A 21,167-nucleotide genomic window follows, 5' to 3' on the forward strand; every position below is an offset into this window, starting at 1 on the left:
AAAAAAAGGTAAATGGTAAATGTGGCGTCAAGCCAAGCAAGAAAATGTGAGCGAGAATGATAAAGTCAGAAGCATAATCATGCAGTGAGGTTAGGATGAATCAATGTGAGGCTCCAGAGCAGGACAGCGGGCAGGAGGGTAGTGGAGAGCCAGGTCAAAACGCCATCTCATCCCAGAGGTACAGGACAGAGCTCAATCACTATAGAGAACACAGTTCCACTGCTCCACAGCCCAATGTCTGAGTTGTCCCAGGGAGTTGTCCCAACTGATTTGGCAGACAAGCATCAACAAATGAATATTCTGTATATTCCTCTGGGGCGAGAAGGGGTCATCACCAAACTCCTTCTTCACTTTCCTAATTACTTCATTTCACATGATTAGTGGTCCATTATGTTAAATTCAGATACACAGAATACATTGCTTTTTTTTTATTGTCTTTGACTTTAAGTGCTGTGTCATTCCCTTGGGCGCGTTCCAATTACTTCACCCATTTAAATTTCAGCATTTCTGTGTGAAAAATATTGTATTAAAAAATAATGACTTCATTAATTCAGTGTATAAACCGATATTCATGCAGAGAAGTGTAAATTAGACCAGTCTACTCAATTCACCTAAAACATCCTCCACAAAATCAGGAACTTGTACTGGTTTTAGTATAATGGCTACATTCTTAAAGGGTGCATATAAGTGGTTCTTGGCTCGGGCCTACGGACACATTATACGCTGTTGTGGGACGCCTTTGTTGTAAAAAGTGCAATACAAAAAGGAATGGAGCTAAAGAATCACTGTAGAGTTGAGGTGAATTTGGATTCTAGCTTATTTAAACTAGGGATATTTTCATAGTGAACAGTGAAGCACTTCTGTAAGTCACTCTGGAGAAGAGCCTCTACTAAATGCCTGAAACTGAATCTTGCTATCCGAGCTGGTGGACGTCTGATCTTCAGTCTGATATTCAGTCTGATATTCAGTGTCCATTCCACAATGTGATCATGATAATATCAATTCAGTTACTTACAACATTTCTAAAAAAAATAACAATAAAAAAATGATTGAAAAACTGCAAAGAAAGAAAAGAAAATGAGTTGTATTTCTTTAAAGCATCAGGTGGCGCTGTTTGTCCATGGTGCACTAGAGCCACATCCTAATAGCTCCTGTAACAGATGTGCAAGAATTCCCACAGTACAGCCAAGTCATCCAATACACAGCAGAGCACAGAGAAAATAAGCAATAACCAAGTGTCTCTTACGGGCAAAAGCGGAGGAGAAGCAGGCGAGAAAGACTCACACAGCCCCCACAATTAACATGATTTGCTTTCCATGTGCCATTTTCATATTAAGGGCAGGCGAGTGAAAGTTGTAAGAACACATTATGTAGGTAAGTGTGATTACACTGCGCTCAAACAGACCTACATGGTAATCCACAGTTCAGAACACGAGTCTCAGTCATTTGCCATGTTTTAGTTCATTGATTTTAAATAGTCTGACTTTATTGGATCCCATGAAATCACTTCCAGAGGACCTTTAGATCAGTAGTTCCTAATCTGTCACCCCTAGTAAACAGCCTCTAGTCTTCTAAAAAGGCTTTACATGAGATGATGGAACATTGCAGTGAGGATTTGATAGCATTCAAACAGAAAAGTGTTGACAGGGTCAGATACTGATGGTTGCTAAATCATTCTGGCACCCCACTGCTCCACAGCCAAATGCTGGGAGGATGTAAACCCCTCTAGTCCACCCTTGGCTGCAACGACATGTCCCATTTTATTGGCAGTGATTTTCTAGGGATACACACACATATACACATATGTGTGTATATGTGTATGTACGTGTATATACACTTTATTATATACACATATATACAATATACAATATAATATATATATATTTCTATTCTATTGACAATACTACATGGACTGGCCAAGCTGTGTAATTGTGCATTTGCACATCTGTGTCAGCAATGGCTGCAACTTAAAATACCTGAATGCCTTCATTATTAGGGGTGTCTACAAACATTTGGACACTCAGTATATATATATTACTATCTATATCTTTTATTTATAATATATATATATATATGTATAGATTATAAATAAAAATAAATAAAGGATTGTCTTATCTGATTATCTAATCTTATTATGGATTTTATGGATTGGCCAGCTTGCTGAATCTCTTGCCCAATCACAGTGGCGAGCGCGTGTCACGTGACAGCTGTCTTCCTCGTTTTGAAGCGTTGCAGGGGGGCGACTGGGGGCAGTTGGTGAAGTTTGACTTGAAGGTGAGCAGCCATTCACACAGCCACAACCTGCTCTGCTCGTACTTTCCCACACTAATGCGAGGGTTGTCGAGTACAGCAGGCCACATTAGAGCCTTAATGAGTCGTGAGGGCGTGAGTTCAGGCGAGAAGACGGAAGCGTCTCCGCTGCTGTAGCTATAACTAAGCTAGGTGAGGTTATCTAGCTATATTTACGTGGGCATTTTCTCTTTCTCCAACATCTCGGAATCTGGTGATGTTTATTTCTTATCGACTTCTGCATCTGCGACCCCAAAAGCAACCCCCCCCCCCCCCCCCCCTGCTGCTGCTGCTGCTGCTGCTGCTGCTGCTGCAGCCGTGGTCGCGAGCGCTCCCACTCTTCTGTCTGAGAGCAGGAGCAGTCTGCACGGGCCTGCTGTAAAATGGGCATCGGTGTACTCGGTATACTTATTTACAGTGAAAACCAGTAAATGCAAACGTTATAACCCGGGAAAGTAGAAAAGTAGGGCTGAGCTGAGACACAGGTCATCAGGGGTTGTTTGCTGTTGTGCTGCTTCTGGAGACAGTGACCCTGGGGCCGTTCACAGGGGCGTGGGGCTTACCCTGGACAAGTGTTTTAACAGTTAAGAAAGTCTGCATATTTAATTACTGTGTGGTTTTATTATTATTATTATTATTATTATTTTTTTTTTTTTTTTTGCTTAGCAGCAGATAAATAATGTCAACCAGACATGCTGTGAAATATTATTTGTTTATTAATTTTTTTTTTTACCTGCTTAGTTTCTATATCCCTAGTCATAAAACTGGGGTCAGAGCTCATGGTCAGTAGGGCTGATGATAGAAGTTTGCAGATAGAAATTAGCAGTAATATTGTAAAATAACTGTTTTTGTTTTTTTGTTTGTTTGTTTGTTTGTTTTTTGCTCAACAGCAGATTAACAATATGTCAAAACCAGAAATATTGAGATTTCATTCCCTTTACAATACCTTTGTTGTCCAGCACCACAATTTCACTTGCTTCACATATCCCTAGTCATAAAACTGGGGTCAGAGCTCATGGTCAGTAGGGTCGAGCAGTATGACGATACTTTATTGAAATCGTGATCAGTTTCTGAGTGAGCATTACTGTGAATATCGTCAGTGCTTTATTCTAGTGTAAATGATGAAACACTGTTGAAAATTAGAGATGTAAACAGAGCTAGACAGTCAAGAAAGTTTGCAGATGGAAATTGGCAGTAATAGTTAATGAATGTTGCCAACTGGTTTTTTTTGTTTGTTTGTTTGTTTGTTTGTTTTTTTGCTTAACAGCAGATAAACAATATGTCAATTTATTTTCCCTTTATTGTCCAGGACCACAATTGGCATAGTTCCCATATCTCGTCATAAAACCGGGGTCAGAGCTCATGGTCAGTAGGGTCAAGCAGTGTGATGATACTTGAAATAGGTGATACATTTTGTTAATGTGTTACGAGTGAGCATTACTGTGAATATCGTCAGTGCCTTATTCTAGTGTAAATGATGAAACACTTGCAAATAGAGCTGTCAGACTAGACAGTTAAGAAAGTTTGCAGATGGAAATTGGCAGTAATATTTAATGAATGTTGCAAACTGGGTTGTTTGTTTATGCTCTAGAGCAGATAAACAATATATCAGTACCAGAAATGTTTTGAAAATCTCATTTAGATCTTGTTGGTTGAATTATTTTTATTATTTTCTTTCTTTATTTATTTATTTATTTATTTATTTATATCTTTATTGTCCAGTACCATGACAATGAGCTCTGACCGGGGGCAACCAAGGTCAGAGCTCATGGTCAGTAGGGATAGGGAATATGGTGATATTTTATCAAAATCATAATAATTTTTTTTATATTAATATTGTAGAAATCATCAGTGTTTAAAGAACACTGTTCAACTGCACTCTTCATTACAGAGATTGTAATTAGGGCTGTTTAATTAGATTAGTTTATAAGTTCAGCAGATGTTGAATAGAAATCACTGTACTTAGTATGGGTGAGAATCTGAGGAGCAGTTTTTAAGAATCTGTCGCTGGTGGATTTTGTCTGCTTGTCAAAATATACAATTAATAGTGTGTGTGTTTACTACAGTCATAAATATTGTTTTTCTTTTCACATTTCAGCTTCAAAGGCAGTTTCAGGGTTCAGTAAAAGGGTACGTATTGAGTTTTACTGCGTAAAGAAAGCATTATACCCTTTTCCCACTGAATATCTATCTTTTTATTGGAATCTGATGCCGCCTTTGATGCTGAAGGGATAGATATTGAGTTTACAGCATAAAGAAGGCATAATATCTGGGGGTTTTTTAGTTGTTTTTTTTTTTTAGTCTGTTTATGGTCCGGATCGATACTTCAGGATCATTCCGCTCTCCCTCTCCTAGTCTGTTCAGCTCCAGTGAGACAGTTGGAGAAGTAAAGAGGCTGAGAAATCTTCTTGTAAGATTTGAAATGCATTATTAACAGCTGATAAAAGATCAGACATTACTGTTTGACATCTCTGTCAATATCTTTTCATTTTAGGGTCAAAGAACAGGCTTGAAAGCAGCCATCACATTTGCAGGACGGGGATTCTTGTGACATCATACTTACCATGAGCTTTGTTTGATGCGTTTGATATTACAACCGCAGCCAAAACCACAAGGATGTCGCATCAATCTGAAAACTTTGATATTCAGGGCACATACAGCAACGTCTATGTACAAGTTATTCGCATTCGCCGCGCATAAGGCGCCCCCTAAATAAGTTATTCATGTTCAGCATTCATACTGCAACAACCGAGTTGCAACATTTGATGTCACTGGCTGATAAAAGCGGCAAAGCACGGGGCTGATGTGTGTTTCCTGATGTCGGATTTTACCCCAACTCGAGCAAGTATCTGAACGGGTTTAGCCTGGAAGTCAACATTCTGCATGTGTGAAGCGCAGGCGTATTAGACATGCCTGAGTCAGTGGTAGTGAAATCCACCACTGTGCAGTTATGTGGTTTTACAAGCATATTTACCACCCTGTTATTTGACTATTTTGCATGAAACGGGCAGATTTTCCTTTTACAATGGGCTTATTGGCTGGTTAACTCACGAGCCATCTCACAGCCTAGCCTAGCTTAGGTTGGAACTGTAACAATAATAAATAATATTATTAAATATAAACTTATTTTATTTCATATAAAATTATATTAAATTAAATTATAATAATTAAAAAAATATGTAATTAATTCAGAGTTTTAGCTGACATTCTGTCCAGGGCATGGCGCATGGTTAGCTTGCTGAAAAGCTGTTGCTGGTCATGACCTTGAGTTGCTCCAATGGCATCTGTATCATCGCTGTCATACAAAAACCTTGTATCTTCATTTTTTTTTTTTCGCTTAACTTATGTTCATTTCATTGCATTATTATCAGTGGACCAATAGAAATGCACCCAAATGACTTGGGGGGGGGGGGGGGGGGTCTTTTTACTTGGACTCCCATTGAAAGTTAAGAAGGTCTTTTCCTTCTCCTGTAAAGTTGCCATTTTGAAGAAGCAAGGTTTTTGCTTATGCACTTTATGGACAAAAGTATTGGGACACCTGCTCATTCATTGTTTCTTCTGAGATCAAGGGTATTTAGAAAAAAAAAAAGTTTATCCTACTTTTGTTGGAGAAATAGATTAATATTCCGGGAAGGTTATCTACTAGATTTTGGAACATTGCTTTGAAGATTTGATTGCATTTGGCAACAACACCATCAATAAGGTCAGAAAGTTCATACTCCCCAGCTCATCCTAAACGTAAAGTGAATATTTTAAATGGATTTGTTTTATAAATAATACAAACCTTTTTTTTCCTATTGTATTATTATTATATAGTGTATATTGGATATTTATATTATTCTAATATTTATATTCTATATTTCATCTGTGACTTATTTGCTGAAAACAATAAAAGCATTGATTTCTGCCACACCATATATCAGTTGAGACCTAGTCCTTCCTATTTTACAGAGCTTGTGACCCAAATTGCCCCTGTTCCTGTAGTCCCCAAGGCACTCTAATAAATGTATAGCAAAGTAGCATGTTGACAAAGCACGAGGCTTTGATTAGGGTTGTCTTTTTCTTTTTCTTGACTCATGCAGAATGAAGTCTCTGTGGATCCTGTTCTCCCTCGGCTTGCTGCTCCCCACGCCTTCGGCTCAGGGTGTTTCGAAGCCTAATTTCGTGCTAATGGTTGTGGATGATTTGGGAATTGGAGACCTTGGATGCTATGGAAACACAACTCTGAAGTAGGTTGCATGGCTCCGCTGTCGGCTTTCATTTCAGGTCTTTGCGACAGAGTCTTTTTCATAGGCGGCAGCTCGGCTGCACAAAGCGTGATCTCCGTCTGGAACGGAAAAAAGCGGCCTCAAAGGACAAACGCCAGGTTTTTAGAATCTGAGCAAAATATGATCAGGAACTCTATCCCTAGCCAGTGTGTGTGCTTTAAACAAGCACTATGAGAGGTCATTATAGAGGGGGAGGACCCATCACGAATGCACAAATGCCCTTATCTGTTCAAATGAATTGACATGCATTTGATGGGTCATAGATAAAGCAGTAAAGTTTGTGGACGGGACATGATTCAGGAGGCAGGTGTTGTTGCATTAAACATTTAGGGGTGTAAGAAATTATCTCCATGTAAAGCTACACAATATCAGTTTGGCATAGTCCTTGCAATGTGGGCATGAGCAGTAGTCACATTATGGTGCCAAATGTGCAGTGCCATATTAAGCAAATGTAATTAATTTTCCATGACATATTTCCCAGAGGTGGATGATATTTGCCCAAGATCATTTATTTTATTCCAATCTTCAGTACACGGAGTGTATTGTTTATATTGTGACATGTTTGATCATTGACTTCTGTTGAAATCTGGTGAAAGGTCCTTTATTTATTTACTTTTTTATGGTTTTGTACCCTGAACCCACTGTTCAGATTGGATAAAAGTTTAACTTTTCTATTGCTTAGATATCATGTAGATATCAGGTGGTGTTTTTTTTTTTTTTTTACACAATTCAATTATTATTTTTTTTATTAAATAAAATCACAATATAGCGCACTGCTCACAATATCACAGTACATTATTGTAACTCCTGTATCATTATGCGTGTTGTATCGCCAGGTTCTTTCCAATACACAGCCCTAGAGTGTTGTGTGTATGTACTGCATTACTGTAAATGTCAGTTGTATGCAGTTCTACAGTCATCATTCTATTCAGAGCAAGAGCTACACATTCGCTTAAGCTGTGTGACAGCAGCTCTGCTGGTGGCTCTTGTAAACACTGTATTTTGTGATTTGCACCGCAGGACGCCCCACATTGACATGCTGGCACAGGATGGGGTAAAGCTGACCCAGCACCTCGCTGCCTCCCCCCTCTGCACCCCCAGCAGGGCGGCTTTCCTCACTGGCAGATACCCCATACGGTCAGGTCAGGAACCTGAGTCTGTGTAATAAGCAAAACCCCCCATTTAATGTTGTGTTGTGAAAGTCGAGGGCACACCCTTCTCATTATCAAGCTTTCAGAGAGTCTTTTAGAACATGGAAGGTCTCTGTGTGTAGTTCTGTTAGAGACCATTCATCATCGTTTTGTCTCTTCATTGTCAGACTAATTGTAGCAAGTCTGGGACTCCGCTATGTTCAGAGACCTAATGTTTGCAACGTGTGTGTGCAGGAATGGCAAGTCATGGCCGTGTTGGGGTGTATATCATCTCAGCAGCTTCTGGTGGTCTTCCTCAACAGGAGCTCACATTTGCCCGGATCCTGAAAGAACAGGGATATGCAACTGCTGCAATTGGTAACTGCCATATCACCAAATTCCAAAATGGCAACTTGATCAGAGAAGGAAACAAAAACCCTTCTCAACTTTCAGTGAAACTTAATGCAGAAATATTTTATTCACATTTTCTTTCCCCAGTCATTTTGGAGCGTTTCTATTCCATTCATCATGGAATTTACATTGACATGATGGAAAGAGCAACTGCCAGATTCACAATCATTAAAACCAGCACATTACATTCAGTCAGGCAGCGCTGCCCCCCCCCTCCCACCATAATGGGACATTTTTACCTTTAAATGACAGCTTTCAAATCATATTGATGCTTTACTGACTGTAATCGGGAGAATAGCATCTCTATTGTTGCTGCTCTGGGCTCAGCACATGAGTTTCTGCCCTATGTAACTTCGGTGATGCGGGCAGGACAACACTTATAAGAACAGCATAATCTGAGACCTATTTGTGTAAAAGGCTATAATATTACTCTACCGCGTACCAATATCAACATCAGCAAAAAAAGATTCAGGTCATGTCCATATATTGTACAAAGAGTAATTATAGGAACAGGCCTACTCGCATTGACTGAAAACCTCATTTGTGCCAGGAAAACAAAAAGGATAAAGATGTACCATCAGAGTTTTGACATTGACGTCATCCACAAACTTTTTAGAGATGTAGACCACATTTATCCAGATTTTTTTAAAAACCTGCTGCATGTTGGCCTCCTGACTTCAGAACAGAATGAATATTGAGTCTGGACACTGAGTAGTTCTGAAAGCTAACAGCTATACATCACTGGAGAAGAGCTTGAGCTCGTAGCCAATAAATATAATGGTACATTAGTAGTTGCATTGTATTCCCATGTCTCTAAAGAACCCTTGTTGGGGTCTCTATCTTTGTGAGTGTAGGTACCATGCCTAGGGTTAAAGGGGTCACACATTTGTCATTGTTTTAAATGCTCTGTTTATTTTCCACTACAGGAAAGTGGCACTTGGGCCTTAACTGTGAACACAGCAGCGATCACTGCCACCATCCGAAAGCCCACGGCTTTGACCACTTCTACGGGATCCCCATGACTAACCTGCGGGACTGCCAGCCGGGTCACGGCTCTGTTTTCTACAACATCCATTCCCACGTCCCCTACAGCACACTGGGAGCTGCCTTGGCCACCCTCTTTGTCCTCCATGCTACTGGAACCATATCCATATCCCAGAGGCTAACGCTGGGCCTGGTGGCTTTATTGATTGTGCCATTGGCTGTGTTTGCCTTGTTTGTCCTCACATTCCCCAGTTTTAACTGCTTCCTGATGAGAGGAGACGAGGTGGTGGAGCAGCCGTATGTGTCTGAGAATCTAACGCAGAGGATGACCGCTGAGGCCATGGAGTTTCTGGAGAGGTCTGAGGAAGTTCATTCTGCGTACTTCTATGTTTTTTTTTTTTTTTGTGCTTACTATTTGTTTTTTGTGTTGTGATGATTTTTTATTATTATTTATTTATTTTTTTATTATTTATTTAGTTTGTTTTTGGGTTTTTTATTGCCATAGAATGCATTCCTTTTAGTATTTTAAGTTGTTTTTTTGGTATAAATAGTTAGTATGTATCTTTGGTTGGAGTGAAAAATGCTCAGGTGCATTTTCACATATATTTACAGCCTGTTATTCTGCCTCAGAATGACAATGGAAATGCAGATCTTTCCTTTTATGGTGGGCTATTTAAAAAAAAAAAAAAAAAAAAGCTCTGCTCTGATTGGCTGGTTCATGTTGCTGTCCTCTCTGGGCCCTATCTGTGTCCAGTCGCCACCATGTGCATTTAGCTAGCTGAAGAAATTGTAGGCTGGTAGGGTTAGCTTTTAACCTAGCACCCATGCTAGTGTCTGCTTGCTTTGTGTGCTTTCCTGTAATGCACAGCTCTGTCTTTCTGTGGTTGGCCTTGCATTAGGTTGTAGCCTTTTTATCCTCCACATTTCCCACAAAATAGACGTTGTGTTTAGCCTTGAAAAACTTTCGATAGCATGTTTAATTGGGTGCCTAAATATATGTAATATAGATCAGTCAAGACTGTTGCGTACCAGTTTTGGCATTTTAAAATTGCTTGTTTTACAGCTCTGGTTTACTTATATTGGTCTTTGAAAGAGGACACAACAGTGTTTGAGCCTCACAGTCCTGTCCATGTATAACGCATTACTTAACTGTGCCAAAGAGTAAATACAGACATTCCAGGGCACCTTTAAGGTAATTGGCAGTGTACACTCACCGACATTTGACTGGGACATCCTTAGTTCTAAATGTGTCAAAGTGTTGCACTGAACTGAACGTGTCAGACACTGAATGAAAAAAATTCTTTAAGTGTTCTCCAGATGTTTGCACATTTATATTTAGAGTTGATCTGAATCAGCTATATTGACACTGAAAGGACAGATTAGGAGCACTACTGTTATCATTTCTTGTTTTACAGATATGTAGCTCATAGCTGTTTGCCATCTCTTATCTGTTTGCTTTGCTTGCAGGGATGTTTACCATAAGATACAGTATGTGCAGATGGCTATCAAAGTCTTAGTATTGCTATCAAAACAGCATAACTTTTTTTGCCTAGTTTTGTTCATTTAGTGCTTTTAGCAGTGATGAGACAATGTCATGTGACTCCTGCAGATGAACATTTTGTGTCTGTTTTTCAACAGGAGCTCTGACAGACCTTTCTTGCTCTACTTCTCTTTCCTCCAAGTCCACACAGCCCTCTTCGCCTCTCCACGCTTCCGCGGCAAGAGCCGGCACGGTCTCTATGGCGACGCTGTCATGGAAGTGGACTGGAGTGTAGGTACTGATTGTGGAGGCTACACATTGTGACTTGAAGGAAAAGCGTTATCTAATGTCTAGGCACTTTTGTTCTGTGGAAGAATCAGAGAAACCAGCCTTGTTTGCATGGGAAACATAGTGGGTTGTAAACAGTCAGGCAGTCATGATGGAGGTCACTCTGACAATGGCAGCAGCATATTGGTCTTTATTTTTGCAGTATGGATAAATCTCTTCAAGATCGATTCCTGAACTGCATTGTGTAGGAAGTACTACAATCTTGCTTTTTTGGAACAGTATTTTTTCACACACTCCCACAAAAGTCATGGATAATGTGTAATATATTCTGTAATTTCTTAATTATTTTCCTTTTCATGGGCGCATGTCTGTGCCAAGGCTAGTGTGACTCCATCCAGACACATGCAAGCCATTTTCATGTCACTTTCCTTCTCCATTTCAGCCTGCTCTGCAGTTAATTTTGCATGTAGGCAATGCCAGTAAACAGACAAAAGAAATCTGTTATAGATATTCTGATGTATATTATTGATGCTTCTCTTTGCCATTGGCTGAGGTCAGTATTTGACCTACCTATGATGAAAGGACAAACATTATAGAAGATGGGCAGAAACCTTATTTCACTTAATGAGAGACTGTAGCATGTCTTGTTTAGTCACTTTACTTAATAACATTGAGTTTCTAATTCGAAATGCTACACTAAGGCTCAGCTGTTGAACTTGTGGCCCCCAGCCATGCCGCTTTGCCATTGGCGGGCAGAGTCTGAGGGAGCACTACTGTCCATGCTCTCTTCAGGTGGGTAGGTGGCGCTCTTACCCTCACTCTTAAGCAGTGTTAGCCGCCACAGGCATCTGTTAACTGGTGTGGTGGAGTTGGGGACTCAGCATTTTCACATTTTGGCTTTGCATGTATCGGAGGAGAAGTGTTTTAGTCCTTACCCTCCTAGTGTGGAGAGCATTGCTAGTGCTAGGGGAAGCTACAAACGTGTGGGTTAATTGGTAGCTCCGAAGAAATTGTCATATATATATATATATATATATATATATATATATATATATATATATATATATATATATATATATAAAGCTATGGTTCATCATTTATTTACCTGCTTCTTCCTGACAACACGCCAGGGTCAGACACACTCCACTACAAACCAATCAGTGTCAAGTATTTGGGGAGACGCAGCCCAAGAAGGCAATGATAATAGGGCATAGGCATATCATCTAAAAATCTTTAGTGAGCTCACTATAGTACATTACATTTTACAGCATTTAACAGACACTTTTATTCAGAGTGACCTACAAATGTGCCTTACTTTTCACTCAGACAATATCCCTAGCTAGTAGTGAGTAGGCTAAAAGATACTTTAAGCTTTGATACTGCCAAATACAAAAGTCACCTAGACTTTGCCTAAAACAGAACGTTTTAACAAGTGCAAGATCAAAAGTATACAGTGTAACAGAAACCTTGGTTTGGACCTTGGCTTGTAAAATTCTCTAAAATTATTGTCGGTTTGTAGTGAGAATTGGAGGAGGACTAGAGTATATTCACTATACAATCTCATGTCTATGGCTGCAGCCCATAAGTGTCAATTCCTCACAGTGTTGCATTCCCTCTTGTATATTAGAGGAAATGTCATCATGTGTGCCTTCGCTGTTTGTAGGTCAGATAATGAAGACTTTGGAACGTCTTAAGCTGGTGGAGAACACTCTGGTTTACCTGACCTCAGATCAGGGTCCACATTTAGAGGAGATTTCTGCTAATGGGGAGGTACACGGGGGCCACAGCGGCATCTATAAGGGTAAGTGTTTTTTTAATTTTTATATATATATATATATATATATATATATATATATATATATATATATATATATATATATATATATATATATTCTTATTAATCTTTGTCTTAATGTGTTCATCTTTGTGTTCCTGTTTGTTATAGTAGAATGTTTCAGGATTTTATTTAATTGTTTAACCACAATGTATCCTGGATGTTAATTTTATTGGACAGTATGTGAAAAAGTATATGCCTGTTCAAATGACTAGTTTAGTTGATTTACTTTGTTAAAATGATTGAATTATTCAACTAACTTGTATTTAAAAGATAAACTATTATTAACTTCTTTACATTTTAAACACAATAGTGCCAAAAATGTATGGGGGCGGGGGAGGGGAGGGAAACAGCATTTAAATTATGCCATAACCTTTGCACATGCCTTTATAGTGGTTTATTGTTTATTGATCTGTAAAATTAAGTTAACATATAAGTAATTGTAATCTCTGTAGAGGATATGTGCTTATTTTCACTTCGCTTATTTCAGAAAATGAACAACAACAGGTTGCAGTACCATTCTCATGCTACAGCCTTTTGCGTAATTTAAGAACTTTTTTGTTTTTTTCTTATTACATCCAAGTTTACTTTATCCATAAAAATCTTCCTGATAATTACCTGTGAAATGCCAAAATACCAACATGTTGGAATCATTGCATACATTCATCTGCATTCAGTTTGATTTTATATCACTTGAAACATTGATTTCAGGCTTTTGAATGCCAGTTATATTGTCATCATTACAGATCCAAATTTTTTTTGTGATCACGAAGTGGAAAAAGGCAGGAAAGTGTGCATGTGGGGAAGGAATGAGCTCCACGTTATAATGAAATATTTCCTTTGAAATGCCAAGTGTCCTTGAAGAGTTTTCAGGAGTACTTCAAATGAATATTTTAATAAATATCAAAGTTTGAAAATGCCCTTTCCATGTAATTACTTTCAAATGCTAACTGTGTTTCTGCCATTCCCATTCTCTCTTTATGAGTAGCAGGGAAATCAACCAATTGGGAGGGAGGCATTCGTGTCCCAGGCATCCTCCGCTGGCCTAGTCAGCTACCTGCAGGAAAGGTTATTGACGAGCCCACCAGCAACATGGACCTTTTCCCCAGCGTGGTAAACCTAGCAGGAGCTAATATACCCAGTGACAGGTGAGCGTCCGCCACCCAGCAGCTCAGTTGTCATCTGTCAATCAAAGTGACAGTGTACAAATCTGGGTCACTGTGGTGTATCTTATTCTCGCTGGTGTTTGTCTGATTTGATGGCATTTCATCTAGTGCTGTGCAAAGCACTGATAAAATTCAGTATCACAGTATTATGTATTCTATGTAAATTGCAGTATCGGGCATCAGTAGGTGTTGTTTATACTTTACATTAATCCGTGTGGTGCTATTTTATATGAAAAGAATGTCTTACTTGCTGTAGCTTGTTTTGGTTAGATTGTTCAGCTTTTTTTCTGAAAATAATACCAAAAGGAACTTATTGTAAAAGGTAACCTGACTAAAACACATTTTGCCAAAGCTAATGTACTGTTAATTTTATTAGTTCAATCAATTAATATATAATACACTGTATATAATTACTACAACAGTCATCAAAATGAAAGTTGGTTACCAAGTTGGCTCTTGGTAATCCATGATTTTCTGTATCAGTTCATAATTAAATAATAATAATAATAATAATAATAATAATAAAAAACATCAGGTCTTAAAATTAGGTAAATGACCTCAGATGAACAACGGCACACAACATATTCCATTTTTACCTTGCAGTAATGGTTTTCTGTATGACCATCAGTCTCATCATTCTGGGGGACTTTTGGCCCAGCGGTCTTTAGTGTTGCTTTAGTTCATTGATGTTTGTGGCCATTTGTTTGTCTCTTTCAAGGTCCCGCCAGCATTGACCGCATTTCAGTTGGATTGAGATCTGGAGGTTGACTGGGCCACTGCAACCCATTTTTTTTTCGGCTGTTCTGTTCTAGATTTGCTTGTATGCTTGAGGTCATTGTCCTGGTGCATGACCCAATTTCAGTTAAGCGTTATCTGTTGAACAGATGACCTTGCATTTGACTCTAGAATACTGTGGTATACAGAGGAGTTCATGGTTGATTCATTGACCGCAAGGTGACCTATGGTAGGAGATGTTCAAGCTGACATGCTGTTCACCGCTTTTATCCTGTTTCATCTGTCCAAAGGACATTGTTCCAGAAGTCTTGTGGTTTGTTCAGATACAACTTCCCAAACTCACGCTGCGCCGCTGTGTTCTTCTTCTTTATAAAGAAGAGGCTTTCTCCTGGCAAACCTTCCAAACAAGCCATACTTTCATACGTTCAGTGTTTTTCTAATTGTACCATCATGAACTTGAACTTTTAACAAGCTAATGGAAGCCTGAAGTCTGACCTGTAGCTCTTGTTTTTTTTTTTTTTGCAATTTCTCTGATGGGTAACTTTGCTGTGACGTCCACTCTTGGGAAGAATGATTGACTTTGCATTGTTTGGAAATTACCTTACATCCCTTTCCAGATTGATTGACAACAACAATTACATAAAAAGTCGAAGGTCTGTATTTGAGGACACTGCTGGATATACCCAATTGTGTGTGTGTGTGTGTGTGTGTGTGTGTGTGTGTGTGTGTGTGTGTGTTTAGGCAGATCGACGGTCGAGACCTCATGCCCTTGCTGCAGGGTCGAGTGGAGCGTTCTGAACATGAGTTTCTGTTCCATTACTGCAATGCCTATCTAAACGCTGTGAGATGGTGCCCTGCAAACAGTGAGCCTTACCATGCATATATACTGTGCACACACTGTAGCATGACATTGGATCATTGACAGGAATGCGTTCTTTCAGTTCTTGACTTTTATTATGTAAAACTTTTATGTTTAGCCTTTTTATATATATTTTCCCTAAATACTAAAATTGCAGTCATTTTCTATTGATTGGTCGATGGTTTCCTTGCATATCACAGTAAGCTATTTAAAAACTAATTAATGAATATATATATTTCATTATTTGTTTTAAATAGCTTACTGTGATATGCAAGGAAACCATCGACCAATCAATAGAAAATGACTGCAATTTTAGTATTTAGGGAAAATATATATAAAAAGGCTAAACAAATGCGAAATTCTTTGAAAATAACAAGAGAAGCATGTTGACACATTGCAGATGAGTCTGGGGAGGGATTTAAAAAGATCTCAGAACAATTAGAAACCAGCTGTTCCACTGCAAGCTAAATCATTTACTAGTGGGGAACATTTAAAACAGCTGAAAACATGGCCAGATCAGGATGTATAGCACATTCAGCCCAGTTATAAAATGTCATTAGGGGACCTGTAGATAACTACTGCCACAGTAGATGTCAAAGTACTACACCTACCATCAGAAAGAGACTAAACAGGTTTAATGTTCATTGGAGGTATGCAGATAGGAAACCAGCTAACTGCTCATATCTAGCAGTGAGTATTCAATACCATGGCAACATCAGGACATATTGCTGCCTTTTGTGATTTGGTTACAGAAGCCTTCATCACTACACTGCCTTGTAAAACAGCGTGGACAGCAAGCCATCAAGTCAGCTAGCTATCTCCTGTTTCAGACACCGTCCTCATACCATCCAAACTGAAACTGGTAGATGCTGTACTTTAACATCAGCTGTTAAAAAAAGACTTGGGTGTTCATGGGATGTAGAGCTTCCTTTTTCTGTCTGCCTACTTTTCCTCAACCCCCTGCCTCTGTTCCTATGCCTACCAGGTACCTCTGTGTGGAAAGCCTTTTTCTTCACGCCTAATTTTTACCCCAAAAATGGAACGGCCTGCTTTCACACACACGCCTGCTTCTGCAACGAAGGCTACATCACCCGCCATGACCCTCCGCTTCTTTTCGATCTCTCCAGGGACCCATCTGAAAACTCCCCACTGACCCCAGCCACTGAGCCTAACTTCTCCTCCATTGTGGAGGTGATGGTGGAAGCGGTGAGGGTCCACACCCAGGGCGTAAAGCCTATGGTGGACCAGCTCTCGCTTGGGCACTTGCTGTGGAAGCCCTGGCTCCAGCCATGCTGCTCCTCTCTCAGCCAGCTGTGCCAGTGTGAGCGAGACCACCAGAAAGGATCTCTGGATTTTGAGGTAGACCGATATGGAAACTAAAAGGTTTGCAGTCTGTCTGAATGGTGAGTTAACCCTACCCTGCGATTTGTGAATATCGTGAAAAATGTGTGAAACTCTCGCCCACTGCAACAAACCTCACCCATCTGCCCAGACAATATAATGGCCTGGATATCTAGGTTGGAAACACAACTCTGCATATCACACACTTAATCCCGTGGCTCTGAACCCTCTAGGAGGCACCCTGAGTTCTGAATGTGCTAATATCCATATCCCTGGGCGCCCTTGGACAGATATTCCAACCAGCATCTCTGCCTTCAGCACTGAGCCACTGTCTTTCCTCGGGCAAAAAGAAAGAGGACTTAAAGGCTGGGAATATTCCTCTGAACATTTTCTGTTTGAGTTTGGATGATTTATGAAAGGCCTTTGGAAGCTTGAGCTTGGTCCCTGAAACCCCTCGATAATTTCTCAGAGGAACACTCAAATCCAGGATACATAAGGCTCTCCATCACAGTCTACTGCAACCTGTGCTTCTTATCCAAGACGGATAACAAAGCCATCTAATCCAGCCTTTGCCACTTGTGTATTTGTTTTACAGGTGAAAGATGTAAAATGGGGCATCTCAGTGGTCCATATTACTTTCGCTTGGGATTTTTTTTTTTTCTTTATCTTTTAAGCTAATGCTAAATTTGTGTATATGTGGCAGGTAGTGTTAACAGACCTTTACTTATGGTAGCTTTACCAAAATCTTGAACAGACCTGAAAATGTTTGTTGCTATTAATAGCCAGATTTGCATTCAAGCTCTTGAATTACAATCAATGTTGCACAATAACTGTCTGTAACTGGCTATATGTCACTGTCTGGTGAAAAACATGTATCTACAAAATGCTGGCTTTACAGGAGAAGGCAAAAATGCTCTTAACGGAAGTAAATGTGAGTCTATTCCAAGTGATTTAGAGCATTTCTATTGGTCCCTTTACCCAGAATTATTTGCACAGTGTATAGAGCATTTGAAGGGCCCAAACCATGGAGAATGCATGTTTTTCATTGGACAGCAGCCATATTCTCTGTATGAGAGAATGAAAAAACTATGAATCAAGTCTCCAGAGAAATCCTTGCAGTTTGGGATACTTCTGATTGCTGTTTTGCGTAATTTTCTGAATGTAGTTTATGCTGCGTGAGTAATGTAAGGCCTCGTTCACACAGCAGGTAAAGTGGGCCCAATCCCATTTTGTCACCACATCCATTTTTTTTGTAGGCTGTTCACATGGTCAACACTATTTAATGTGACCTTTATCAGACATTCATTTGAACAGTTTCACGCTTCTAAACTGATGCCCATACATTCATAAAAGAGCAGTGCTTCACCTGAGGTTTCAGTTTCATCCTCGCCAGAATCTCAGGAGCTATCAAGGAGTTCCAGTGGCTGACAGCTAGGCTTATCACCGAGAATGTGTTTCTAGCTCGCTAAACAACAATTTCTACCACGCCCACTTCTTTGGTTTGCGTTTTTGGTTTCTTTAAACTTCAAGTGTAGTGGAAGTAAGGAGAAGTCCTGAATTTCGGACTGACACTCATTGCAGAGTATCAGCTAAGGGTCAAATTTCAGCCCTACATATTCCAGTGACCCAATCACAGATTCACAGAATGATCGATTCAGTGTGTATCTTCCACACAGAGCACAGGTGTGTCACATTCGGATTTTGGCCACTTTTACCTGCTGTGGGACCGTAGCACAATAGCCTGAACCAAAAAGGAACACACTAAATAAAAGGAAGGTTTGCTAAGAAGCCAAGCTTTCATGCTGATGATTAGAGTTGGATGAAACCTTTGTTTTCGTAAATTGTTTGAAAGCCTTCAAAATAGCATTAATTAAACTGCATTAAATGTGGTTTTGGCTGACTGAGTTAACCCAAAAAAACACATTTACAACCACAAATGCAGCAGGTGTTCTTGAAGACTACCACTGTGCCTGCAAAGAAGAACCCAGATGCGCCTGATGCCTGATTTGTTAGAATTTAACATGTAGCAGGGTTGAGGAAACCGAGAGTCTTGGGCAGTGTTCTTCAACTTCTCATTGCTATTTTGTTTCATTTCATGTATGGTGTTCTTTGTGTAAAAGGAATCCAACAGCCCAGACCAAAATATCATATCTCAGGTTAATCAGAGAACAGAAGGCAATGTGCTCTGGAAGGATTACTCAGCAGATGTGTAAAAAAAAAAAACCTTGCAGATCATTGCAGATTCTTACTGTACTGAAATCACAGAAATAAAAATCATAACTTCATCCTTCTATTTGATTCTTTTGTGACTGCCTATAAGCAAATGAGCTCATGCTGGCAAAGATATTTGACTCCTTAGCTAGGCAACAATCCATGTACAAAAAGTATTGGGACACCTGCTCATTCATCATTTCTTTCAAAATCGAGGATGATGAAAATAGTGGAGTAACTGTCCACTGTCCAAGGGGGAGACCTTGTACTAGATTTTGGAAGATTGCTGTAAGGAATTGATTGCATTCAGTGACACGAGTGTTAGTGAGGTCAGGATGTTGGATGATCACCACCCCACTTCATCCAAACTCATCCCAAAGATATTTGATGGAGCACCATCCATCATTCCAGAGAACACCGTTCCACTGCTCCATGGCTCCGTGCTAGGGGGCTTTATACCTATCTAGCCCACGCCTGGCATTAGACATGGTGCCAGCAGGTTCTGTAGGTTGGTACCTTTAAAATCTGGATAAACAGTCACTACATGGGTGGATAGTTAAGGTGTTTAAAGATAGCAGGGCTCATAAACAAATGCCAACCATACCAACAGTTGAATGTTGGACGGAGTAGCGCAGCTACCTTCAGCCACCAGTACAACATTGCTCTTCATCCATAGTGCAGTGTGACCGGGGCCAAGCCCGACATGGGCTATAAAGAGGGACTTTATTCACTCTAGCTGGCTCCAGTACAGCATTATAAAGCTTTCAGGTGTTGGTGGGAACAGCCTGGACACTGCTCATTTCCTCTGGTCAAGGGCGTTTGGAGAACTTCACAGCACAACGTGTTTTGTTTTGAAGGGATATTGGAATCCCTGGCTCAGGCATATATCTTCGTTTCTCTGGTTAAGACGCTTATTGTGAATTATCTTCACAATAAGGTGAGGTGCTGGCAAGGGCTGGTGGCACTCAATAAGAGCATATGCTTAGCAAAGAGGTAATAATGGGCCAGGGCGTGAGCCAGAGAAGCTTCTGGCAGTGGGGTGGATGGTTCATTTAAAGTGTAAAGCCACCAGTGCCAACAAAACACAATACTCCATTCCTTCTCTCTTCCTTTTCTCCCTCTTTCAAGCCAGTTGGATCAGCCCCAGTTAAGCAGTGCATTTCGTCGTTCCACCCTTTTTTACGTCTTTTAAGTCTCTGATGTGTCCTTCTGGCTTGAATTTCATAAGCCAGTCTTCGATAAATGTTGGACAAAAAGTGCCTCTTCTAGTCAACAGTTCATAAGATCCTTGTGGGTTTTGTCCTCGTCGTCATTCTTTTCTTCTGCACAGCTGAACAGCCAGGATTAAAGCTTTTTATTTATTTATTTATTTATTTTTACCCCCAAATAGCTCAATTTTCCAGTCTGCATATAATTGAATTACACTTTGTTTTTGTAAACAGTTTTCTTTATTAATTAACAATTAGCTGTTGATTGTGGTCCTGTCAGTTGCTTTGATTGAGCCAATTTGTATTACCTGCAGCCTGAAAGCAGTGTCAGAGTGATTAACCCGAGTAAATGTGGCAGGGAGAAATGGCTGGAAAACGAAAACTGTGGGCCTGCTTTCTCCGTTCCTGAAACGTGTGTGAAATGTCTTATTTGTTTGCGTCTTCCTTTGTTTGTTGTCCATTAGGTCTTATCACTAGACGACGGCATTATATTGCAATGTCAAATACATGTGTCCCAGTTCTAAGCAGAAGATGAAGTAGACAAAACTGAAATTCAGTCGTTCTCTACAGAATTTACTGATGACTAACTCTGGAACAGCTGCTGCTGTGCAGGTCATATGTTACTAATCAGATGGTTTAGGTCCAAAGAGCAGCAGAGGTGAGATTAGAGGTGTTTATTGCACAGACTCAATAAATTCAGAAAACTTGTGCTGCCAGAGCTGCTCGAACCCACTGAGGCATGAACTCCACAAGACCTTTTCACCATGTCCTGTGGTGTCTGGCGCCAAGACGTGAGCAGCAGATCCTTTATTTTCTGCAAGTTGCGAGGTGGGACCTCCACGGATCGTGCCAGTGCCCATGACCCTGTCAATGGTTTACAGATGGTCCCTTGTAGATGCTCACCACTGCATAATAAAAATATATATAATTTACATTGAATGAATGGTATTCCTGTAGTTTATT

The 21,167-nt window shown here is 39.9% G+C and overlaps 1 protein-coding gene across 2 annotated transcripts; it reads left to right on the plus strand.

The window, feature by feature from the left end:
- Positions 1 to 2,233: 2,233 nt before the first annotated feature.
- sts (steroid sulfatase (microsomal), isozyme S) lies at positions 2,234 to 19,070 on the plus strand. Of its 2 annotated transcripts, none has more exons than XM_072657455.1 (10): positions 2,234 to 2,274; positions 6,372 to 6,518; positions 7,578 to 7,699; positions 7,943 to 8,065; positions 9,025 to 9,439; positions 10,721 to 10,857; positions 12,514 to 12,651; positions 13,673 to 13,832; positions 15,327 to 15,448; positions 16,430 to 19,070. In XM_072657455.1, exons 2-10 carry the CDS (start codon positions 6,373 to 6,375, stop codon positions 16,822 to 16,824), a joined length of 1,758 nt encoding a protein of 585 aa, XP_072513556.1. In that variant the 5' UTR covers positions 2,234 to 2,274; position 6,372; the 3' UTR covers positions 16,825 to 19,070. The 2 variants fall into 2 exon arrangements, with proteins under 2 accessions (XP_072513556.1, XP_072513557.1); XM_072657456.1 differs by lacking the exon at positions 2,234 to 2,274 and adding an exon at positions 4,412 to 4,419.
- Positions 19,071 to 21,167: the final 2,097 nt, after the last annotated feature.

Source organism: Salminus brasiliensis, chromosome 15 (genome assembly GCF_030463535.1).
Source record: "Salminus brasiliensis chromosome 15, fSalBra1.hap2, whole genome shotgun sequence".
Lineage (NCBI taxonomy): Eukaryota > Metazoa > Chordata > Actinopteri > Characiformes > Bryconidae > Salminus > Salminus brasiliensis.

Bases quoted from the DNA above. Each gene is read 5' to 3' on its own strand.
- sts (XM_072657455.1), top strand. From the start codon at position 6,373: ATGAAGTCTCTGTGGATCCTGTTCTCCCTCGGCTTGCTGCTCCCCACG. The intron at 12,652-13,672 runs GTAAGTGTTTTT...CTTTATGAGTAG, and splicing joins CCACAGCGGCATCTATAAGG to CAGGGAAATCAACCAATTGG. The intron at 13,833-15,326 runs GTGAGCGTCCGC...GTGTGTGTTTAG, and splicing joins GCTAATATACCCAGTGACAG to GCAGATCGACGGTCGAGACC.